The 26,294-nt window shown below is 40.1% G+C and overlaps 1 protein-coding gene across 6 annotated transcripts in view; it reads left to right on the forward strand.

Annotated features, from left to right (window-relative positions):
* The first annotated feature begins 324 nt into the window (after positions 1–324).
* Positions 325–26,294, forward strand: part of ahcyl2b (adenosylhomocysteinase like 2b) — a 53,536-nt gene continuing 27,566 nt past the window's right edge. For 2 of the 6 annotated variants that reach the window (XM_007890862.2, XM_042334792.1), the window contains exons 1-5: positions 400–750; positions 18,519–18,630; positions 22,809–22,937; positions 23,859–23,959; positions 25,776–25,878. In XM_007890862.2, coding sequence (XP_007889053.1) covers positions 442–750; positions 18,519–18,630; positions 22,809–22,937; positions 23,859–23,959; positions 25,776–25,878 — 754 coding nt within the window. In that variant the 5' untranslated portion in view covers positions 400–441. Of the gene's footprint in view, positions 751–18,518; positions 18,631–22,793; positions 22,938–23,858; positions 23,960–25,775; positions 25,879–26,294 lie in introns of all 6 variants that reach the window. The other 4 variants (XM_007890859.2, XM_007890861.2, XM_007890858.2 and 1 more) reach the window with 3 other exon arrangements.

Below are 26,294 nucleotides of genomic sequence, written 5' to 3' on the forward strand. Positions count from 1 at the left end.
CAGGCTGGGAGATGTAGTAGTTGTGACGCTGGTCTTCGCAGCCGTCCCGCACCACGAGAGGTCGCACTACAGTACCCAACAGGCATTGCGGCTCTGACGACTGCGCGTGGTGGTGGGGTTGTTCGGGTTGGATCGACGAGCGGCGGCATTGTGGGAAATGTAGTTGTCCCCGGGGTCCCCCCGCCGGCTGTGAGAGGCGAGGACAAGCGCCGAGAAGACTACATCTCCCGAAGGCGGGTGATGTGGCGGGACATGCGCAGCGTGAGGAGCTTCGGGTTTCCTCGTCAAGACTGGTCGAGATAGATAGATAGAGAGAGTGAGAGTGTGTGTAAGGAACAGTCGGAGGGACTCGGCTGCTTTCACACAGACAGAGAAAGACAACCTCTATACCCCCCCCCCCCACCCACACACACACACACACGAATAATACCTACCCGAAACATGTCGGTTCAGGTGGTTACAGCCAAAATGGCCGAGGTGGAACTCAAAGACCTGAAGGTGAAGGAGATCGTCGCCGAGAAAGTCAAACCCGAGGCGAAAGCTCAGACAAAAGAAGCGGAGCCCGCGGTCACGGGCATCACCATGTCGGACGAAGCCAGGCAGCATCTGCCGCCACTGCCGCGGCCGTCGTCGTCGGCGATGGCACACAAGGACACCAGGTCGGCCATGAAGCGGACCGAACCGGCCGAGAACGGAGACGCCTTCAACCCGGACGGCACCGTCATGGAGGCGCCGCGCACCGTGAAGAAGGTGAGCGGAACCCGAACCGGCGGCCGTGGGTCGCCTCCGCCGCTGTCATTCTGCGGCGATTAAACCCGTGTGGTGTTTTATTGTGCTCTTTCGGTTGATTGAATGTACAGATGTATATGTGCGTGTGTATTATATCTCCTTATTAAACGGCTCGCGTGCTTTATCCGGGGGCGGTGGAGAGGGGCCGGTCGGCCGGTCTCTATGTTTCGATGGCGGAGGGTTAACCGTCGAACGCCGTGTTTGAATAAAATGAGCGATTAGGCCTCGCGCTCCCCCCCCTCCTCCCGCCGCGCGCACGAGAGAGGAGGCGGGACGTCACCGGCGGGGTGCGGGCAGACCGCGCGCACATCCATCCGCCAGACCCCCCCCCCCTCCCCGGCACTTCATCGTCGTCGATCCTTTTGATCAATTGAAGCCTTTTACCTCACGACACGCACTCGCACCACACACTCACTCACTCATTCATTCACTCACACACACACAGGTAGTGAATGATGATCTCCAGGGCAGGGTGGGTGGGTGGTTTTTTTTTGTGTCATTGTGCCACGTTTTGCCCACAAATATACAGTCAAGTCAAGTCCGCTCAACCCGTGCATTCTGTGAAGCGCCCTGAGACGTCTCGGCGACGTGAACAGGCGCGATATCAAATGCAAGGATTATTCTTACTTGCCCACTTTTGCGATGGTTCACTCACTACTTGTATGTATGTGTGTGTGCGTGTGTATGTATACATATATATGTATGGATGGGTAAGAGTTTCATCCCTTCTGTTGTGATGTTAGTACACTACCTCAGTGGACGGAGTTCGGTTGTGATAAGTGGGGGGGAAAAAAATGCGTAAATAATAGTTGGACCAAATCCTTACTTGACTGTTTTGGCGATTAAAGCTATTTACAGTCGTATTTGTACTGTATGGTCGGGCTGTATTAAATTGAAACTGTATGAGCAGGTGTCCAAGTAATGAGTTTTTTAAGTGACATAGGTATGTACGTACACTGGTTGAGTTGTCCATGTAATCATTGGGAGTAGATATTCAAGTACTGTTTAAGGCATGTTTAGTTGGGGCTTCGTTCACATCTTGCGAAAGACAACAGGTCCATGCGCATGAAGCGCCCTGAGATCTTTTGTGGTTGTAAAATTCCCATATTCGTTTATAAACAGAACACTCAAATGGGCAGGGTTTAACATTCTTACTGTCCAGAAGGCCCAGAGGCATGCAAATATTGGGGCAGGTACCAATAAAATAAGCTGAGTAAGGAGCTGGTTTGGATTTTATTTGGCTGCAGTGGGAGAGGGAAGATTTGGAATGCACTTGCTGAAAGTGGAACAGCCGCTCCCCAGTCCAGTGAAAAGTAGTCGAGTGAAAAGAAGCATATGGCCCAAATGTGCCACAGATCTCAATATTAGTGACCCACCAGTTAAGGATTGTATACTCTTGTTATTTACCTGAAGTCTCAAAAGAAGCCAGCACATACACATATAAATAGTTTTTCTGATCTATTCAAAAATTAAATTTAATACAATTTTACATTTACATTATGACTCATTATCAGGAGGATGTCCTGAAGGGCTTAACAATAATGGTGTGGGAGCTGAGGAGGTGTGGAGGATTACATCTAATTTCTGGGGAAGGGAATTAATTTAATTCTATAAATTCCAACCAGATCAGGGTATTTGTTGTAGGTATGGTTCATTTAAGTAGGATACAATGGGGAGCAATAGGGTCATTGACACTGCAGCATGATTGATGACATTCTCCCTCCTGTTCTGTGGCTGGGGAAAATTTCAATCATTAGCAGATAATAAGGACCAGTTTGGACGTGGTCGAAATTCTGTGCTGTAATACAGTTTAGAAAAAGCTTTTCATTTGTGTATTTTTGTTTTAGCACTGCAAAATTTACATTATTTCTCCTGTCAGTCAAGCTGTCCTGCATGAAAGGCAATTATAAATTCAAGTAGTTGTCAATCATTTTGGAGTATGATTCCACAATGGCATTTTTAGTTGCCTTCAGCCAATTTCATTTTAAAACTGCTTGTAATTGCAGTTTAATCGGTTTAGGTACCTGTAAACTACAAGGGCAAAGTTTGTAGCTTTGATCTTATCTGGACTTCTTGATTAAATTGTAGAACCATCTACTTTCCAAAGGCACTTGACTCTTGATTAATCTACTGGTGCCTTGTCAGAACAGGCACAATTTGAGTAAGTTTCTGTTTGCAGGCTGCTTAGCTGTGGAAGGGGCCATTGCTGCATCCAAGATTTTTGGATAGTGCTGCAAAACTCTTTATAAAAAACTACAAAATAGTTTTCTGCAATTAAAGATTGAATTATCAAAATCAGAAACTTTGCTGAAAAGCATTAATCTCCTCCTTTTGCACTCCATGCAAGCGTAAAATGCTGACTTAAGTGATTTTCCTTTGTTCTTAGTGTGTTTTTTTTGCAAGCAAACTGCTCCAGGCAGTTGAAGCTCCTCTGAAACTAGCTTGCATATTGTGCATGAGATCTGCCAATCACACCTATAAAGAACAGCTTGGTGTTTATTGTGGTTGAGATCAAGAATTTAGCATGTAGCAATTAGTTTGAACAAAGTACAATATGTTGGTACTTCAATATTATGCATCTTGCATTTGACTTAAAAGGGCTGGTACCTAATTAGGGTAAAAATGAAAACCTGACCATTTGAGTGTTGGTTCTCATGTAAACATCAACCGATTCAGCAACACACTAAGGTCATTGTGCTCAGGAACTGAATATCAAGTGTTAAGAAGTAACCATTTGAGATTCATTTTACGGACCAAATTAATGATGCTGTACTCAAAACAATTCTTGGATTTAAAAAAAACTTCAGTGGTCACTCCCCACCCCATGCCAATCGTTACAATATTTTATTTCCATCCTCCTCTCCAACCCACCAAACACCCATTTTTTTCGAGACTGGAGGGCAGGTATGTAATCTGCTTTCTGCTGATACTTCTCTTCAGCAAATTGTCAACAGGTGCATATGTCACAATCAACCAGTTTACACTCCTCCATCTAATTATTACCTTATGGGCCAGCTGTGAATAGAAGTCACTGGTGAAAAGAATTACTGGCATCCACCTGTGTCCTATCACACCCGAACATAACCCCGAGCTTCTCTGTGGAATTTCATTCTGATATAATTATACTGAATCAATGTCACAATTGAGGTTTCAGAATTCAGTCTGGCTCAGTTATATCAGAAGGTTTTGGGTTCAAGCCCCATGTTTAAACTGAACAGTTATAGTTAGTTTAAACTGACATTACCAAAAAATGCTGGGGTATGCTGCATTGTTGGAGGTGCTGAATTTCGGATGAGACATTAAGCCTATTTGCCTGCTCAGATGGACATTAAATATCTCTCACCCGCCCTGTCTTATGTTCCCTCCAAATAACAATAATGCCCTTCCTGTCAGTTTGTAAAATGTTTCAGTACACAAATTGGCTGCGCATTTGCCTACAAATTACAGTCACTACACTATAATATATTGTGTGAGACATCCTCTTGACATGAAAGGAACAATAATAATACTTGCATTTGATATTGCACCATATCACGTTGTTGAGATGTTTCAAAGCACTTCACAGAATATACTGTAAAGTAGATTGACTGTATATTTTGTTGGCTAAATATCAAAGGCAGGGATTTAAGGACTAATTCAAGTACTAGAATTCAGAATTCTTGCATTTGATATAATGTCTTTCATATTGGGAGAAAATCTCAAAGCAATGTAATGACTTAGCAGTCAACATGAGCAATGACGTGACATGAATGATTGGTGCTTTGTGTAAAATAGATGGGTCTTGAAGGGGGCAAGGTGGAGGAGCTCCAGCATGGGGTTCCAGAGGATGGGGGCAGAAAGCCTGAAGGGCTGACTGTCGATGGTGGAGCAGGTAGGTCGAGGGACATGGACCATTGTCCACTGAGCAGAGGGAGTGGACAGGTTGTTAAAGGTTTAATAGGTTGCAGAGATAGTTAGGAACAAAACCTTGGAGGGGCTTAAAGGTGAGTATGAGGATCTTGAACTCAATCTTCTGGGGGATGGGGAAGGTGGGCAAGGATGGAGATGATTAGGTCACAGAGCTTTGTGCGGGCGAGGACATGTTGCGTGGGGTCCTTGGAACCAGTTAAGCTCCAAGGACCTCACACATGTCCCCTCGCGCATGTGTTTGCCACTGTGATGCCACTACCTGATCCTGGACTTTGCAAATGAGCCAAAGAAAGTCCCTCTGCTGCATCCCTGGAGCTCGGACCTGTTTGCCGACCATTTCTGTGTAATGATTAATTGAAAGTCGTGGTCCCCTCTGTTCATCATTCTGTTCAGTTGATGAGTTTTTGTAGAACTCTGTTTTAACTTTAACAATTTTACATTAGCTCTCCTGTAAGTCACTAGGCAACCCTTGGTTAATTGATTGATTAATTGTCTAGGGTTATCATCTTTGTTAAATGGCAGGAGATATTGTTTCACCCAAAGAAGCTGGAGGAGGAGATTGTTTGGAGAGGTTACCTTTCCATTATCTGGTTTGTCAGGTTCTATTGGTTTTCTAAATTGAATTGCAAACTGGCTGGATTGTTTTCCAGACCATAGTACAGGTTTTCATGTTAAGTATTGATCTCAGATTGTTACTGCTTATGGAAGGAAACAAGCTTCAAACTGATGGTTTATTGTAGTTATTCAGCTCAAGCAGTGGAAAAAAACATTTTTTTGCAATACAAATACCTTTTGGATTCCTTTAGACAAAGAGAGGGAGGGAGAAATTTCCAGCATTTTTCCAGGCACCTTTAATAACACAAAAATCTTGAAACTAACTGCTGGAGACCACTGAAAGCAAACTTATCACTAGAATGTGCTTGTCCGCTCCTTCTCAAATAAAGCTGTCACCATACATAGCCTCAACCTGAATGAGCACATCAATCTCCTACAACCTGGTTGCATCAGGTGATCCCCTTCCCCCCTCAATGAGGCCTCACTACCTGGATACACCTGCCACTGTACTCCCTGCCCAGACTTTGGCAGTGTGGCTGTGAACTTAACCTTGCTTGGTCTATTTTTTTGTCCTTTCCTGTTTCTTTCCCTTCTTTCAAGCATTTCATCCTGTATACTTTCTCTTCTCTCTTTCAAGATCTTGTTAGTCTGTCACCCTTCCCCCCCCCCCCCCCAAAAAAAAACCCACCCAGCTCCTTCCCTGTCAACATCTCTCTTCTCGTTCTGCGTCTGCACCAAGTGCCTTCTCATCACGGGTAATTTCAATCTCCTTCTTTAACTCATTTGATTCCTCAGCTCCCATCTCCTCATCCTTTTGAACCTCAGCCTCTATATAAACCTCTACACCCACAACCGTGGCCTTCCTCTCGGTTTTCTCATCACCCATGGCCTTGGGGTCTCCAAGCTTATCAGCCCTGAGAAAGCTATTTCTTTCTCATCTCCCTCTCCTTCTATATCCCCTCACCTCAGCCAACCCCTCCACTATTTTCATTCTGTTCCTGCAGAAAAAAAATCACCATTAATCCCCTCAAACACCCTCTTGTCCTCTGAACTTGTCTTCCTTGGATCCTCCACCTGCTACCCCTCTAAACTCCCCCCCCCCCCCCGAAATCCAGAGCCCTTGGTACAATAGAACACCTCTGCTCTCTCAAATTCAAATCCAGTGCATTCAAACCCAGTTCCTCCCTGTTTCTGTGGTCGTTCTGCTTCCTTCAGAATGACAAAAATAGGAGTACAGTCTTATCCAATTCTGTCCCTCTTGATAACAGCAATCAAGTGATCTCACAAAGTTGAAACGGAAACAAGGTTCCACATATTTCAATCAGGTATTCTGCTCCAGAGGTGCTCCTTTGTTGTATCTTTGAATTATTTAAGAAGTGCAATGCAAGGCTCTAGTTACTGTTTAAAAACTATTGGGAGAAATTACTGACCTCTCGTGCTGGCTGAAATTGATAATATATTGAAAATCTTTTGTGAAATTTCTGTATATTATGTAAGACCATGAAACTTCTGTATTCCCAAAAATCTACTGACAATGGCAATGGAGTGTTTAGAATAATATTGTATTATAATAATAATAATAAGATGGTATTCTAAGATGGTGGCCTTATGAATACAGTAGACTGGTCACACAAACTCCACAAATAAATTACATTAGGAACCGGTGTTTTGCCACAGTGGTATAGCATCTTGAAAATTGTCCTAGAGAATAATCAAATATTAGCGCTATGGTTTGAGGTTTCAAAGTTTTAATGCTTTGTCCGTATTAAGTTGAGAGACATTAGTGCAGTTGAATAAATCGCTTTTGATCCTCCACCTGCTACGCCTCCATCTTCCCACCCCTTCCAGTACAATCATGTGCTTCAAGCATTTCCAGGTTAGATTGGCTGCACAAAATCCAGAGTGAAGTATCCTATATATTGTATGTTAAGACACGTTTACTTGTAGGACTTAATCATACTATGTATGTGTAACATCATTACCATTGTTGTAGTTTGTGACAAAGAAGGAACATCCAGTACAGGATACTGTAGATGTAAATGTCCTAATGGATCAATAACATTTGACATTTCCTTAATTAAGGCAGATGGATTGCAGAGAATTTCTTTTGGTTTGTTTGTTGATACCTTATTGTGAAGTATTCCAGTGAAAATATACTGAATGCATTTTCTGTGGTTGGTTTCTAATTTTAGTAAAGTACTGTGTCTTACAATAAGACTATACTTTAAAAAAACCACAATAGGTACTTTGTTGTTCATGAATCTGATTACTCCCCATAATATTCTTTCAGCAAAATGAAATGTAATGATTGCTTAGTTCAAATATCTTTCTCATCCATTGAACCTCATCATTCTGGTACAATATTAAGTTGCATCTGAGTGCGTGCAAGTCTGTGTGATGTCTATTTTCTTGGCTTTGGAGACTTGCTGTTTGCTCCGATGCTCTTAAAATCCTCTCCTATTGTAGTCCAATAGACTTGAAAGGTCTTGGATTTGATGCTGGTCAGTGCTGCAATAGCTGATCCTAGCCAGTTGGGGGTACTAAAACTAGATGCAACACTAGAGAGGGGAGAAATGAGCAAATTGACCTGTTTTTGACAATTTATTGATAGATTTTTGTTGAAGATGTGCTTTTGAAGAAAGATTGTTCTTGACAATGATAACCCAGTGGTGACATAGCTTGCCAACACTTACTGTGAATTCTCCCACATGAATAATAGAAATCTGGATGTAGTATCAGATTCAATGTCTTGAGAAGCTGGAGCAGGAAAAAAAACTTTGTCGGGATTGGAAAGAGATAAGACTACACGTAATGGAGTTTTCTACCAATGCAAATATTTTTATCCTTCTGGAGGGGACTATGTTTCGTGCCCAGAGGTACCACAGGTGAGTCTGTGGATTTGATCAGCCTACTCTTGGGCTATGCCTATACAAGTACAAAGTTCAGTAGTTTGTAATTTGAGAAGAGCAGAGATGAACATTTTTAAGCTCAATAAGAGACAAAACTGGTTTAAAGTATACAGAAAACTCACAAGTTGTCAGTCGGGACCATAACATTTAATATGCCTTACGTGAAACCTAAGTTGCAGACAAACTTGTATAAGTCGTGTAAAATTGATTTAATCAATAATCTACACTTTGCACGCATAATTAAAAAATGCTGCTAAGTGCCCATGCGGTACTTTGTCACTGTAGCCGGTAAGTGCTTCCAGTGATGGGTCAAGACTACGTTTCCTATGATTCAATGCGTGTTGACCTGTTGCTGCATGCACACTTATTAGCAAGTGTTGGAATCGAATTGCGGGAAATTAAGTTCTTCTGCGCATGTGTCAACAGCTCAAGACTACGTTTACAGCGATTCAATGCAGGCGGAAATTGCGGCAGTAATGGAGAATGGGGGGGCTGCGTTACGAGTAAGCACTGATATCATCTGCACCAGCTGACTTGTCATTGATTGCCACTAGATGTTTTCCTTTTACCAAAAAAAATTAATGAATCCATTCCAACTATAGTTGATGCAATTATATTAAACCTCAGTCATTAACTTGGGATGCTTCATCTTCCAACTGTGGAGATAATACCACCTCTCTATTCTCTATGCTTATCTAAAGTATGTACTCAAGAAATTAAGCTGTTTGAAGGAATACATTCGTGTTGTTCACTGTTGTTGCTTGTTCAGATGCAACCTGAATTTTAAGTACACTTGTAAGATGTTGAGGTAGAAGGAGGGAGCATTAAACTATTTGTGGATGAGGGTGAGAACATTGACGATAATACGCTGGGAAATGGGGAGCAAGTAGAGCCTGGCGAGGACTGGGTGGATGTGTGGAGGATGAAGAAGGGTGTAGTACAGGTGAGGATGCAGCAGCAGAAGTTTGGAACAGCTGCAGCTAATGGATGGTGGAAGTAGGGAGTCCCACGGAGTGTGATGGAAAAGTCTAGTCGAGCAGTAGCAAAGGTGAATAAGAGTTTTAACGGAGTTTGGTGCGAGAGCAGCAAAGGAGGGCGATCTGGTGAATGTGAAGAAAGGAGGTCTTGGTCAGGGATTGAATGTGGGGAAAAAGAGCCAAGGATTGAACTAAATGCAGAGGTTGTGCACTGGTTCAGGGAGGTTGAGGAGGTCAGGATCATAAATGAGATGTTGGTCGTAACCTCGGAGGATTGCTTCTGTCTTGTCCACGTTCAGCTGCAGGAAATTATGGCTCAATCAGGCTTGATGTCTGGCATGCACGTAGACAGAATATCCGTATGAGTGGAGTAGATGTAACAAGATATTAGAGCTGATAGAAATAGGAAATGATGGAAATGTATTAAGCAGAACAATCCATATCTGAAATAGAAGGATTGCAAAGTGCTCTGGGTACAAACCTTCATTTGACTGAAAGGTTTGGATGTAGAGGCTCTCCTTTCGATAGTCCTTGTTGAAATTTATCGTGGATGTGATGTGTCTACCAAGTAGGGATAGATTGAGTTGCAAGATGATCATATCGTGAGTGTCAGATGCTACAAACAGTGGGAAAGATTTGAGTAACTTTTAATTTGAGCATTGCTGTTTGTACTCCTGCCATTCTCCCAGATTTCTCCTGTTTATTTTATATTTTTATTTTACACTATTGCAAAATGGTAAATCTTGTAGAATATTTGCTAATGATACAATGTTTTATAATGTGCTAGCTTATTTGAGTTAGTGAATTGGAAATAAATGCACAATCCTTCCTTATGTCGTAACAGCACAGTATTTTCGCTGCCCTGATTTTAGCCTTCAATTAGCTTTGTGCATGGCCTCCCAATTTCATTATGGAACTTTGAAACAATAAGGCTTAAGTAAGGAGATACAAAAGTGGTCTTCTGAGGCTTCAGTTGTTAAGAACCAGATTTCCTGTAACACCTAATTTCTTCTCATCACTCTCTTAGTGTTTCAAGGCTGGCATTGGTCCAGTCAGCTTGCGTTAGGCATCTTTGTAAAGGGGAAATTGTTGTCCCGGGAAAAATTCCAGGAAGTATTTTTTTTTATCAGAAGAGTATTGTATGGATGTGAATGGATTCAGTCCAGTGGTAAAATTATTATTTCAGTCAGGTTACTGAAATACAAACTTTTCCATTTTTATGCCATGTGAAATGCTACTTCTGAAGCAATTGTAATTTAGATGTTTTGGTTCATTAAATTTTATAAACTCCTATAATCTGAGGGGAAGGAAGAGAAGGGGAGATTGCTTCCTCCACAGATCTACTGTAATGCAGTACAATGCATTTCTCCATTCAAATGTTCTGTTTTTTTGGATTAAATTATTTTACTTCTGACCATTCTAGCTTGCTTTGACTGTTCTGGACCACCCTACATGTGGAGGCTTATCTATGCATTCTGGTACAGTTTTTCTTAACAAAAGATTCCATGTTCCTCCACACACAACTGCTCTTTTATTTCATACGTTGAAGGGTACAGCCATTCCAACTTGATGTGCAGCTGATGTTGGGACATAAAATGTAATTGTGAGGTTTCACTATATTGCTTGAAACAGGTGTAACCGTAAGTACATGATCTGATAGTGGGGGGCAGAATTTAAAAGGATTAGTAGTTAAATACATAATTAATAACTCATTCTCATTGTTCATTGTAATTCCTTTTGTACATGTATTTACACATAGTTTACAGAACACATACACCTGGATATGCCACTTCTCTTCTATGAATGTCTTGAAGAAGTTCTGCTTTTCTCTTCAGCGTGACTTTCGTTCTTCCCTTTTACCCTGCTGTCTTTTGCTATCCGTTCCTTGATTGTGTTCCAGAATCTGCAGTATTTGCGTTTTGTTTACACCTGGATATGCACTTGTAATTTCCTATGGGTTGTATATGACAGACAGCTGTTGATCTCCATTTTACATGCAAAAAGCATTCATTAAAATGTGACCATGTACATTGTTGCTAGACTTATTCAGTGTATGGTTACACTGCATTTTAAAAAAACACTTGTCTTGTATACCACTTAATTCTTCACCTCAAATTGTTTTCACCAGCAGTGATTATCCTAAGACCAGTATTTCCTTCTGGTGTTTTTATGTCTCAAAAATGCTCTATCCAAGTGCAGACCAAGTTTGGAAGAACAAAATGCCTAGTTGTATTGCTATATTTATTGGCTCACAGTATATACAATAATTTCAAGATGATTTTTGTTACAAATCAATTTAAGGATTTCAATTGTTTCATATTTAAATATTTCTAAGTATGGGATCAGAAAACTGTTCCTAAAATTAAATATTGCTTTGAGGTACCTTCAGTAATGTAGAATAATTACTATAGCGCTCAGTGGTTAGAGCGCTCGCCTTGCAAGCAAGAGACCTGGGTTCTATTCCCGGTAGGGTGACAAGTTGCGGAAGATTCCTTACTCCACACGTTTCTGTTTACCTGCATTAAATAGGAACCTGTTTGTTAGTTGATTGGCGGGTTACTTTTCCGAGGATAATAATCCGTCAAAAAATATTAATAATAATTTAGTCACTGAGTCCACAACTGTTTGTGGGACTCTGCCGTGCTCAATCGGCTGCTGCGTTCCGCCCACAAATATACATACAGTCAATTCATTTTACAGTATATTCTGTAAAGCACTTTGAGATGCCTAGAAGACGTGAAAAGCACTATATCAAATGCAAAGATTATTATTATAATATATAGCCTGTTTTAAAAATTTGGGGCTTATTGTTTAAATGGATTCTTTTTTCCCTTTTCTGGCCATTGGAATGAGTTTGTTACATAATACCTAGAATCATAAAAATTGTAGCAAAAGGTTTCTTGGTTTGTGAAACCGTATTTGATGCTATCTCTTCCACTGGAACTAACTACTCAAATCCCAATTTCCTGCTCTTTCTATGTACCCTTTTATACCTGTCCTCTTCAAATTTTATCCAATTTCTTTTTAATGTTCTAGTATCAGTCTCAATAGGTAATTGTTTCCTGCTCATTTGTAATTATAGGTTTTGCAGCTGGTACGCTTCTCTGAGAGCATACAGTCTCTAACAATCTTGTTACTCTTCTGTTAATGTGCACACCAATTGGTAAAGAGGTGGAGTATTTAAATTAATTTTCAGTAACTTGAAATCATGTCGACTCCACGTTGTCTCATTGTAAGTTGTCTGCAGTAAGGAGGATGAAGAAGGTCCTCTCCTTCTTTGACCTCTCATCAAGTAGTGGCCGCTACTTTATTGAACAGGTATTTGCAGAGGTGACACTGCAATTTAGTCCGATGTAGATTTATTTGGTGGTTATTTTGTACAGTATAAATGTGATCAGATAGCCTTGCTGAATCTGAATGAAATTGTAATCAAACGTAATTCTTCTCATTTCCCTCTGTCTTTAATAAATATACCGAATGGGCTGCAATAAATTGGCGCTTTTCTAAAGATCCGTTTTTTTAGAACCCTTTTTTGTCTATTGTATATATGTATTTTGATTTGAGGTTTAAATTGGTCAGAATTTGCTTAAAGCAAGTGATAAGAGATTATCCATTTAGGTGCATTTGCTTGCGTGTCTGTACCTCATTCTAAAATTGTTTGAATGGTGGAGAATGACTTAAGTATTCTAACCGAACCAAACAAAAACGTTCCCTTTTGACCAAGCTATGTAAAAGAGTTTTAATGTTGATGTGCTGAGGCGTCTGGTGGTTCTCAGATGAGTGGTTTAACTTTTGACTCCTGGCAGTGAGGTTGAGGTTTTGGTCCAATGGCTTTGTGAAATTCAGGTACACCTACCTCAGGTGAACTTTGCCCTTTATCGGCATTCAGGCTGCTAGGTGAAGCATTACAAAAGTTTTCTTTTTAAAACAAACCCTGAGTTATCCCTTTCTCCTACTGGTTGATGATTCACTCGCTGCCATTCGTGGTGATTTCTGAGTGGTCTGTGCTGAGTAAAGTGCAGAAAAAGTATGTTTTGTTACCTTTATATACCGAAGAAGGAAAATATAAGAATGTGTTAATTCTTATCAACATAATTTTATATTGCACTATAGCAAAACTGAATATTTTCCCCAGCCATAAGTACAAAAAAATGAATTTTGGAATTGTGTGAAATGTACAATTTTGTAGAAGAAATCAGCAAGTGCAGAATTTTTTGGGACAAGATCTTCACTGTACCAGTCAGTGTATGTTATGCAGCTTGTATTAAACTACTAGTACGTGTGGCATTAGTTTATTCGTGTTGGGAAACTTAAACCTTTTATTTTGGGGGTTATTAAGTGCATTGGTTATTTGTTTAATAGCTTTCATTAATGAAAGAACTGCTTGCACAGAAACTAATCTTTTAAAAATATATTCTAAAAACCCATATGTGTCCAAGTATAAGATGAAGTTATATTTTAAAAAAAGCCCCAGGACCTGAGCTGCTGTTGTGCTAAGTTGGTCTGTTGCCTGCTTCTGCAATATCTTACCTTCACACGGCTGAAACCCTCTTCCACTTCCAGCAATTGTTGCTTTCATACTCTACTTTTCCAATGCCCTGCTCATTGGTCTCCTCAGTTCCGTCCTCAACAAGCTCTTTTTAGGGGAAGGAATTTGTACTGAATGCTTCAATTTAAACATTAGCATATATAAGATGGCCATTCAATTTTTTTTATAGTTGTATTGTGAGGAAAGGGAGTGCTATTTGCTGTGAAAGGGATTGGAATTTCCAGATCGAATTGGTGACCATGGTTCTTGGGTGAGTGTGAAAAATAGTGTGAAATGAAATTGTTTCTCGTTTCAGGGTTTAATTACATCAGTATTTGTATTGTTTGAAGATTATATAAAAAACCCTCTGTATTGTTATTGATGTGAAGTATGAAGTGGCTGAACAGGAAACATTTAGGTTATAAGGTCTAGTTTTTCAAAGTTGTTTAGAAGTAGGGAATTTCACAGGTGTGAACAAAGAATCTCAATTTTACGAATCTGCAATAGTGCAATATTGCTAGGATGCTTTAACCTTTTAAAATGTAGAGAACATTTCTATGATTGTTTTATATTTAAATGATTTGACTAATTAGATTCTTCCTCTGTTTATCTAAGGATATTCTTTTGCAGCACCCTGTATCCACTCAGTGAATGACATATTATTATATTACATTCTGAATATAATGGATCTAGGTCAGACATTATCGTGTGGTTTAAACCCTGAATCTTCTGACTCCAAGTTGAGTGTTTGGTTGGCACCAATTGTATGTCGCCCATGGTGCCTCAACAGTATCCTTAAAGCATTAAAACAAAAGGAACCATCTCTATTTAGTCAATTAATTGCTTTGAGATGTTTTACCAATGTGAAAAAACCTCAGCATTCCCCCCCACCATCCCTTTACTTTCACCCTCTTGATCTCAATCCCCAGCAAACCCCAGTATCAACTTGCACTTATATAGCGCCCTCCACACAGGGTAGAGTCTCAGAGGGCTTTGCAGTGGCTCAACCTGACTCCGGGGGAGGGGGGGATGGAGTGGCCGTAAGCATGATCGAAAAAGGCGGGATTTGAAAAAGGGGAGAGAGGATGCAAGGCGGAGGGATTGAGGGAGAGTGTTCCAGAGTTTCGGGGCGTAGTGGCTGAGTGTGAAACCTCAAATGTTGGAGCAGAGGGCACGAGGGACACGCAGGAGGCCGGTGCCAGTCGAGTGGAGGCGCTGGGTGGTAGATTGGGGAATGAGGAGGTCAGAGAGACTTTTTGTTTCATCATTCTGACTTACCAATGTTGGAAACTGTTTCTGTTAGAAGTGACTTACTTAGGCATGTGCAGGACCAAACAGGATAATTGCTTTTCAACTGGTCCCCAAAATAATCATTGTCTTCAATTTTTCATGTGATCGTGATTGCCCTGAAAATTTACCATTGCATGTTAATTATGGAGTTGATAACACTCACAAGCTCCGTGGGCTGCAAGGTAAAGATTTATGTCTGACATCCATATGGTTTCCTTATCTTCATGAGGAAAGGTGTTGGAGGTTGTTCTTTCACAATGAATCAGTCTGTGCCTCGTGGTGGGTGGCGTACTATAAATGAGATTGTCAAATACCCTGTTGAATTTACTACCTGCATTTATTATTAACATCTCTTTCTGAGGATTTTTGCTAAATCTGTGGCTCGGAATTGGGTGTTTGACCTTGTGTCCTTGTGTCTCTATTCGGTTTGGGGAGGAAGGTAAGAAGAAATGCTAGGTGAAAGCCATTACCTCAAGCTGTTTCTTTCTACATTCAATTAATATTAACATCATTTAAGCACTTTGGGACTCTATCCCCTGTGAGAAGGGCGCTATATAAATGCAAGTTGTTGTTGTGGTTTGGCCAGGGGGTTGGGTGTCTCAAACCCATCAATATTTTCAAACTTACAGCTATTTCTATTTGGTGTGTATTTTAGAAAGCAGCTTGAATGAAGTTGTGATATACGGAGAGAATAGTATTCTATTAAGAATTGCCCAATACTGATTCCGTAAGCACGATGCTTGTCCACTGTTTCAATTAATAACCATTGCCAATGATTGCGAGGACTTGGCTTTTCTCTGAAATGAATAGATTTCTTTGTTACTTGCTCAAACTGTGTGTGTTTAGTAGCGTTGAAAATGCACCAATCCTCTTAAGGCTGCCTCCTGTAATCCGGGAAATAAAATTAGCGAAGTACCAGAATCAAGCTTTAAATGACGAGATATTTTGTGCGGAAGGGCTTTAATCTTTTTCTAATTTTGCTTTTAAGCTCTCAACCCCCCAAAAAAACTTCAGGATTTTGCTAGATTAGCTTTGTTTGACCAGTGGAGCTGAGAAATATTAATTCTGAATCTGAGGCAAAGGCTGACTTGCAACAAATCTGAAGGATGGATAATTGGGAAAGTACTTCTGCTTTTCAAAGCCCTGGTTGGAGGGTGAGTTTTATTCCCTAATGTGTATGAATGGTAACCTATAGTAGAGGATAAAGTAAACCTTTGAGATAGCTCAACAACATGAAAGGGGCTACATCAAATGCAAGGATTATTATTTATTAACCTGAAGCTTAATACAGATGTCTGAGTCATACTGATACCATAATATATGAGCAAAAATTGGATTTAAGACTATCTTCTGACTGGGCTTCTATCATTGTTAATACATTTTTGCCAATACTTTTGTACTACAGAATTAAGACGTATTCCACTATTCCTATTGCACAATGCGTTTGTTTCTTACGTAGCTAAGAATTAGCTACATAGGAAAAGTAGCTCCGGGATGCTGCCCAGCTTGATAAATGCTATGTAAAGTTCTTGTTATTTTGTTGTTGTTTGTTTCTTATGTAGCTAGCTCAAAACATATGTCATGGGATTAATTGGTCACTTTTTTTCAAACTTGTTTCAAGTAACCATTTAATTTTAATAAGGAATTTTAAAAAAAGGTAAACTTTCTAGTTTTTTTTACATTGTGATACAATCTACTGTTTGTATGACGTGCTTCTGACCAGCACACTGATTTAAATTTCACTGTGGGCTGAAACTTGATGTTCACGAGATTCTAATCGTGAGTGTATGAGAGATGGAGAAGTGCATGATTTGTTTTTAACGGACTCGCCAAATGGAACTCAATTGTTCTTTCTGGTCGGTTTTGCACATAATCTAGTTAAGATCTAAAACTCTGATCAACTAAGTATCTTACTATCGGTAAGGTACTTACTTACGCAGGAGGAAATATTAGGGGCACAGAATATGATTGCTTGCTAATTGGTGGTAAATCTGTGTTTTTTCGTCTGCCTGCCAAATGTTCAGTATTTTTGCACTGGTAATGCTTCTCAGCAGCTCAAGAGTTTCCTCATCAGCAATCTGATGGACATCTGCCTTCCTGATGGTAGGGGGACTTCCACAGGACAGCTTGACTTGCAACGTGCCAGCCACCTTGATGTTCTCTGGGTCCAAATCCAATACCGCGTACCAGATTTTATATGCTCTAATGGAACAATGCCATTAGTTGTTCAGACTAAAAGCAATTTAGTAGCTTAACATAATTGCGCCATTAATTCTCTGCCAATGAATGTTGCCAATTGGTAATTAGTCTGGAAGTCCGCTTTTTATAAGCGCATCTAATCCAAGTACCAAAGAAAGTTGGTATATTAAAGTACAGATCAGGCAGCATCAGATGCAATTGTATCGCAAACCTATGAATTTGGAGTCATGGCACTGAATGGTAACAACTAGGGTTGGGGAGTGACTGAGCTACGGATTATCTAACCATGTTAAAAGGACAGAACCCTTCTTCAACATCTAACCCTGTGAAACGGGTAAGATGGATGAATCTCAGCCAACCTGGTTATAGCTGCTCGAATGTGTTTAGGAATTTTGTGTGGTGTGGGGGTTGAACAATTTGTATATCGTTAATCTGAACTTTTATTTATATGTTCATATTTAAAAAAATATACTTATATATTTAATCATCATTGCCAATGTGCAAAGGCATTGTTATGAATTTTTTACTTTATCTGTTATCAGATTGTAGAGATTAGAATGGGCTTTTCATCAGGTTTTGTCTTGTGTGAACCTATACTGGGAGGAATTTTTGCCCATATTTATGTCATTCTGAGCTGATCTCTTGGTGTACTTGTTTCTGATGTATTAGATCTATTAGTTGGAGTTCAATATTTTTATAATAATAATAACCCTTACATTTGATATAGCGCTTTCGACAGCCAATTCGCAGTATTCCACAAAACGTCATGGATTGAGTGACCAGATTTCTTTTGGCGTGTTTATTGTGGAGTCCTGCAGTATAGTGCAAGCGAGAATACCTGACCTTGACTTTAGCATAATGGTGAATTAAAAGCTTTGCTGTAATCTCACTGACACGGGACAGGTAAAAATTGTTTGTGTACTTTATGGAAGAGCAATTTATGTTGGTTTGGAATGCTGTAGTTCCTGATTTTTATGTTCGGGCTGATGCACTTTGAAATAATGAACAGTATTAGGTAACGATTGTTGTTCTACATAGCTAGTAAAATGTGCTTTTTGTGTTTGTGAAATTGTCACTCTCCATTAGACTAGAAGAACCTCATTACCTATCCAGATCCAGTGGATCTATATTAAGATAGTTCTCTGAAAACACAATGTTTCTGCTTGCAAGTCTTTTGCGTAACCTTAATGTTTTTCTGTTAAATCTCCCTTTGTGATATAAAATGCAGAAATATTATTCAGCATGTTTGTACACTCATTTATATGTTATCCAATTAAAGTTTTTGTAAGCATTATTAAACTTGCTCGTTCATAGTAATTGAAAATCTACATTAATTTTTTTTCCATTTTGCTTACTGAATAGCAGATCCAATTTGCAGACCAAAAACAAGAATTCAACAAACGTCCAACTAAAATAGGTCGTCGTTCACTTTCTCGCTCAATCTCCCAATCCTCAACAGACAGCTACAGCTCAGGTAGGCGCTTCCTGAACTTCATTGGAATGATAACAGTATGTATGCTTGAGAGAAGTTCATTGTCAGCTGTATTTGGGGTATATATGATTTTTAATGTACGACCCATTGGCAGGCAGGCCCCCACCCTCTGGAACTCCATCCTGCAGTCCCTCCACCTTGCCCCCTCCCTTGCCTCCTTCAAGACCCATCTCAAGACCCTCTTCGATCATGCCTTCAGTTACCCACCTTTCCCCCTCCCCTGCCCCCAGGCCTTATCCAAAACACTGATTGTCCAGCACGTTGGGATGTCCTACTGACGTGAAAGGCGCTATACAAATGTAATTTTGTTTGTTTGTATTTGGAGCATTTGACTTTGTCTTTTGTAGTAGAATACTGCGGACAAAGTCAAACACTCACCAAATTCAGGTCAGTTTTATACACTACATCCAAGCAAAGGCATAGTTGATGGATCATAGAATTCTACTGCAGAAAGTACTATTTTATTTAACCATATTGTGTGCAATTCTTGATCCTTGCTTAATATATATAAATTGAATTATTAGCAACCCTTAAAGTTTTCACAGATGTTGGAAATTTCGTTTACAAGTCATTCACTTCTGCTAAAAAAGACAAAAACATACATGGAAGTGTAACTTGTATGTCATATACTAAACTTATTTATGTTCTTTTCTATCCAGTAAACTTAACCTATTGCCAAACTTCACCTAGAGATTATAGCGCTTTACCAAAATTCCATTACTTCTATTTAAAGTATTTTAAGTGCTTTTATGTTTTTCACTTACATTTAATTTCTATAAATGCAGTGATATAAAGACTTGCAAATGGAGACTTTTGATCTGCCGATACAAATCCTGATCGAAGCTTGCCAGTTCTTGCTAAACTAGCTCTGCATTTGATACAAAATCATGCTAATCTTTGGATAGTTGAAATGTCCCTTTTGGGGTTGTGTAAAGGCAGTATTAGGTCACAAAACCAAACAAGTTGCAGGTTCAGATCCCTTGCTGTTCATTATCTCTGAAGAACAGCAATACCAACAATTTGCATTTATATAGCACCCTTCAAACTTTCTGTTCCTTAGGCCTATTCCTCACTTCTTCCCCCCCCCCCCCCCCCACCTTATAGGAACATTAAAATAGTACTTCAGGGTAAACGAGATCTGCATTTTTTTCCTGCTCATTACCCCCTTGGCCTCTTGTCCCCAGTTGATAATTCAGTTGCAAGGAACAGGATGAACCGGTATTTTGGTTGTATTGTTTTTTTTCTCTGAGGCCGGCCGCTCCTGACACTCTACTCTCACCCCCCCCCCCCAACAGTGTGCCCCCCAGTTTGAAAATCCTTGAACTAGATCATGTTAAATGAATTCCTGAGGGCAGATCAACTACCTTTACAGCATTTAGTGCACAGCTATTCCAGAGAAGATTGGATTTCACACCCTTAAAAAATGTAAATGTCATTCAGCATGATATAGTTTATCCTGAAGTGCTGTTGTACAACACATAATTGTGGTGCTTCTGACATTACCCTGGTGCAGATGAAGTAATATTTTGAAACCATTTCATGCAGAAATATACCAGAATTTTTTTTAAAGTATTCAGCACTGATTTAAATCTGGTGATTGTAACCTTATTTTGGCACAACCCGTGATAATTTCATACCTTTCAAAGAGACCTTTTCTGGATTCTGGTTCATGCAATCTCTTTAATATTGCATGGTGGTAGAATGAACTTATTTCGCCTTAAGGAAAAACAAATTAAATTAATTGCTTTGCCTTCAGCAGGCATATTTGACTTGTGTGGTAATGAACCATTTAGATGTTTCATTAACTTTTTACAAAGGGAAACCTTAGAGTAAATATCTGTCTTAAAATGCACAGATAAGGAATTTAATTTGTCCCATTACAAGAGGATTAATTGAAAGCAATTGATGAATCATTATTTAAATATACCTGTATTGTGCAGCCCAAAAAGCTCCTTGAAACAGTGCCTCATTGTGCTTCAAAGAAACAGCCTTTTAAGTTGCTTCTTTATCCAGTTTACTGATCTCTTCTGTTTGTGCCAAACTGGTCAAATGCACAGTGAGTTCATTTCAGTAAAGGGCAGCAGAATGTAATAGTATTTTAGTTAATTTGTAATAAGTTGCCTTGGGACGTCCTCCCAACGTGAAAGGCGCTATACAAATGTAATTTTGTTGTTGTTGTTAATCCTAACTGGTACAATTATAGATATACACCTCTACTACATCATTTTACTTTTCTGCCTTCCCAACTCTTCCTTTCACAAGCTGCAGATCATCCAAAACTCTGCAGCTCGTGTACTCTCGCGCACCAACAACAGCAACAAGATTACATTTGTAAAGCGTTTTTCATGTCGGGAGAATGTCCCAAGGACAGTGTACAGCATTTCACCAGGCTCATCCCTCAGAGAATCGAATTCAAGATCCTCGTCCTCACCTTCAAGGCCATCCATGGCCTTGCCCCTCCTACCTCTGACCCACTGACTCCCTACCAACCTGCCCGCTCCCTCCTTTCAGTGGGCTCCGGCCTGCTCCATGTCTCCCGCCCGACCCGCCCTACCATCGGTGGCCGGACTTTCAGTCTCTCTGCCCCCACACTCTGGAACTCCATCCCACAGCCCCTTCGCCTCGCTTCCTCCCTTGCCTCCCTTAAGGCCGGTCTCAGGACCCTCCTCTTCGATCGTACCTCAGTTGCCTTCCCTCACCCGTCCCCCACCCCTCCCCCACGCTCGGGTCCTGACCCCTGACTGTCCAGCGCCTTGGGACATCCTTCCAACGTGAAAGGCACTCTATAAATGTAATTTTGTTGTTGTGGTGTTTAATCGCATGTGTTTCAGGGTCCTGGACTGCACAAATTAGTGTCCCTGCCTCATGATTGGAACTGTAACAAAAGAATATGTACTTGTGACTGCTTTCCTTGATTTGAAAACACAGTACTTATTGAGCCCATGTACACTAACTTCCGAACACTTGCTTGTTTGTTAACCAGCTTTACTTTTTCTTTGGAAAGGAATATGGAGCAACATTTGTGTGTAGATGGGCAAAAGCTGAACAATCCACAAAGATTAGGAGTCGTAATAAAGTAATGGAGATTTATGCAGGCTTAGTTTGAGTGAGAAACGCTCAAATGTTGTCAATTTCAGCCTCCATGGCAGGGCAGCCTTTTCCCCTTGTGGTTACAAATTGTTAGAATTAAACGTTGTCCAGGTAGAGCCCTGCCAAATTTTCTTCTCCTCCCGCAAAAGTGTTACCCTGAGCATTTATAAACTATATAACCATGCTAATAAGTGGACTCCGTTTTGTAGCAGCAACCTTTCAGGTTTTTACATTAGGAGTGAAAGAATTCTTTACTTCTATGTAATATAAAAAGGATACTCTGCATTTAAGCATAAAATGAGATTGTTTTAGTGGCACCATAATATAGGTAAAAATGGTGGAAGTGATTTAGATGGTAACATGGAAGAGATTATTGCTCTTTCCCAGTTAACGTTGTTCTATAACAGAAATAAACTACAATATTTCAAGAGGTTTTGTTATGCAAACTATGGATTGCATTGCAAATATGTAGTTGCTTCAGTAACAATTGCTATAAAGGTTCTACAATTGAGGGCTCATGGAAATAATTAATTTAGGCTGATTTTACATGTGCATATGGTTTATTCACAAAGTGAGAAAACCCAATTATGCCAACACTGCATAGTCATTTAATAATCTCAAACTATTACCATTCCCTGTGGTTATAAGCAGAAGGATTAAATTACCTCCTTAAATTACTATGTATAATATCTGACTGAAATTTCTGGATCATAGTTTGTACCCTTACCTGGTAAATAGGCTTTCATGGAGATGAGTTACTACAGCTATAAGTAATGTTATATTAGATATTGGGAGAAAGTGTGTTGCAGGAATAAGCTACTTTTTCACATTTGTAAATAATTGCCAACTTTTTTTTGAAACCGAAATTCAAACTGATTGGAATTATTTAATGGAGATGGAAGGTTAAGGTTAGATTTTATTTTTTGTATCAAAATAGCCCAATTGCTAAAGACGTGGACACTTTTGTCAGTTCAATAGGGGTGGAATTAGAGAGAATGGTTGATGTTTGATTCTTGTCAATTGCAAGATTTTTACTGCTTCTCGTTTGCCCCTAGCGGCATCCTACACAGATAGCTCAGATGATGAAACCTCACCACGTGACAAACAGCAGAAGAACTCGAAGGGCAATGGAGATTTCTGCATCAAGAATATCAAACAGGCAGACTTTGGACGCAGAGAGGTTGAAATTGCTGAGCAAGGTGAAAGATAAACCACAACCTTTGTAAACTGACAATTATTTGATCTTCCACTCTGTTCATTTATCAGCAGAAACAGGCATGGTGCTTTGAAATAGCAAAAGTGCACTTTCTACCGGTAATAAGTTAATGCATCCCAAATGGTACATTCAGAAGAAGGAGGTCAAGTGAGTGACAAAACAAGAACAGAACTGCACTCAATTTGTCCAGTGAAAATAGAGCTACTGGGCCCCCTGTCAAAACAGATCACCATGGATTGAACAACTTTACCTAAATTTTCTGGTTGATCGGATTATGCTCCTTACTGAAGTTTTCTGTTTATTGGTAATCTTAGTTGATTCTAAAGGTAGCAGGTACATTAAGGTTACTGTACTCTACCCACTGTTGATAAACAAAACCTAGGGTCATACAGATTTCTTTATTGCTTTAATTGTTTTCTGAGTAGCTGCTTCACATGTGACCTAATTTCCTTAGAATCGTTTCTCAAATAGCACAAAAACTTCCTAACTAATTGATTAACCAACAGTCGTTGGGAGGATTATTGATGTTATATTAAATGGACATTTTAAGATGGTAAATATGAAAAGAATACTGCTGGATAAAGCAGTTTCTTAGTCTAACTAAATTACAGTAATGCTGTTGTGGGGTGCCATTGCTTGTAAGTGATTCAGAATATTCAAAGTTTAATTGCTTTCTACGGTTATAAAACAAGTTTTTCACCTAGATATTTATCCTTCAGTGAGTACTTTAAACCTGTGACCTTCCCTTTTCTTAACCATTGCTCGATCTTGTCTGATTCTGTAATCAGTAATGAATTTGAGGTGAACTGGGGCAGAGTCCTGGGCAAACTCCATGTTAGTAAATCTGCCAAGTGCATTTTAAAAACTAATCGCTCATTTTATGTTCACACTTATTTTGGTGCAGAAATGCCAGCTCTGATGGCTCTGAGGAAGCGAGCCCAGGGAGAAAAACCATTGGCTGGAGCTAAGATAGTTGGCTGCACTCACATTACAGCCCAGACTGCGGTGAGTGCATGTGCTATTTAAAATAATAGAACTTCATAATGCAATGATGTTCATACACAGTACATGCTGTGTTTTCACCTTCAAAACCTTCCAGTCTAGCTAAAGCAATTCAAGTCTACTCTCTGCTAGTTCTAAGAAATCAAGACACTGAATACATCCTGTATGTAAGCGATCTACGGGGGTAGAGGAACTGGGGATTTAGGATTCACATTCACCAGGTAGCAGCACAGCTGGACAAGGCCATATAGAATGTAAATGGAGTCCTCAGCTTTAATTCCAAAGGAATAAATGTACACTACAACAATAAAATAAAGTGGACATTGATAGCTTCAACTTGTTGCTCTGAGACATTATACCTCCTAAAGGGTGCCATATAAATGGAAGTTGTTGTTGGAGAGTCCAAAAGAGAGAGCATATATGTAAGGTACTAATAGTACATTTTAGGAGGAACTTCTTTATGCAGAGCATGGTGAGAATGTAGAACTGACTGGTTGAAGCCAATAGCATCATTTTATTTAAAAGAAAATTTGATGCATACATGAGAAAGAAGGGAATAGAGGGTATAGTAGTATAGTGACTGTACTTGTGGGCAAACATACAACCGCCAATTTGTGCACAACAATGTCCCAGAAACAGCAATGTCCCGCTAAAGGCCACAAGGTGAATGACCAATGTTTTATCTGGGGGATTGTTGCCCAGGACACTGGGAGAAACTCCCTTCTCTTTTTGAATAGTGCTGCTGGATCTTTTCCACTTGAACAATAAGATGAGACCTCGGCTTAACATCTTATCCGAAAGACGCCACCTCTGGCAAAGCAACATATTGGAGTATCAGCCTAGACTATAAACTCAAAAATCCTGTTGCGGGGCTTGAACCCACAACCTGCTGTCTCAGAGATGAAAGTGCTACCAAGTGAGCCAAGCTGACATCCATTGGCATTGGCTTCACTTCCACATGTGCACAGATGACAGCAACTTCCTGCAATTCCAATGCTGTTCTAACTGATTGCCTCTGGCATCAGTTGGATGAGTTTGGTCTTTCTACAGTTCAACAACCGAGCCTTTCCTGCATGGCTGCTGTCTGTACCTTCTCACCTCAGTATCCTGTTCAACCCAGGAACTATCCTTCAAACATTTAATTTGAGCTCTAATTAGCTCTGTTTTCCTGACCTTGACAACATTGCCTACCTGTACCATTACCTCTGCCTGAGACTCATCCACACCTTCATCACCTCCAGGCTCAATTACTCAAACTCTTTGCCTGCTGGATACTCAGCTCCTCCCAACATAAGCTGCAGACCATCCAGAATGCTGCAGCTCATGTCCCTCTCCCAGACCAGGTTTTGTGAATCCTCAACCATGCTCAGCTCCACTGCTTCCCATTCATCCAGCCGATCAAATTCAAGATTCTAAGCCTTGCATTCAAATGCCTCCATGGCCTTGACCCACCCTACTTCTACAACCCTGTTGCCTTATCCCATCCCTCTTCTTAGCAAACGCCTATCTGGTTCACCTCACCTTCTTACTCTGCTCCACCATCAGTGGGTGAGCTTTCAACTACTGTGTCTGTTTTCTGAAACTCCATCCCTCTACCTTGCCTCCTGTTTCTCCACCTTCTAAAGCTCACCTTAGACCTGTCTCTGTCTTTATTACACCGCTCAGGCTCTCAGTCAATTGTGTGAAATACTTTGAGACATCGTTCTGATGTGAAAGGAGTTGTATAAATGTGAACTTTTTTTTAAACTGAGCAGTCAGTGATGACAGCTATTCTGTCCCCCTTATTCCTGATCTGAGTGGTTTGTTGGAATTTGCGCAGGTGCTGATGGAGACTCTTGCTGCCCTTGGAGCACAGTGCCGGTGGGCTGCCTGCAATATCTATTCCACACAAAACGAAGTAGCTGCTGCTCTGGCTGAAAACTGTAAGTGGCGGTATTGATGAGATTCTCTGGTGAAGAGATTATTTAAATACAGAATTCAGATACTTTTATTTTTCCGCTTCAATATTGGCTGCCGTGTTTCGCCCACAAATTACTTAATTCACTTTACGGTGTATTTTGCGAAGCGCTTTGAGACGTCTCAATGACGTGATCAGGCGCTATATCAAATGCAAGGATTATTATTATTATAAAATGTTTCAACAGCGTTTAAATTAGTCTTCTCTGATTCTTATGCCCTTATTCCCCATTCCCAAAAATGTCATGTAGCTTTTCCCAATTGAGACTGTGTGCAGGTGATCTCACATTCTTCTCAAATGTTCCGTTTTTTGATCATCCTTTATTCCACATGTACACAATTTAACTTATTTAATAAAGAGCCTAAAAGGTTTCAATAAAAC

This window comes from Callorhinchus milii, unplaced genomic scaffold (assembly GCF_018977255.1).
Source record: "Callorhinchus milii isolate IMCB2004 unplaced genomic scaffold, IMCB_Cmil_1.0 Scaffold5, whole genome shotgun sequence".
Taxonomy (NCBI): Eukaryota; Metazoa; Chordata; class Chondrichthyes; order Chimaeriformes; family Callorhinchidae; genus Callorhinchus; species Callorhinchus milii.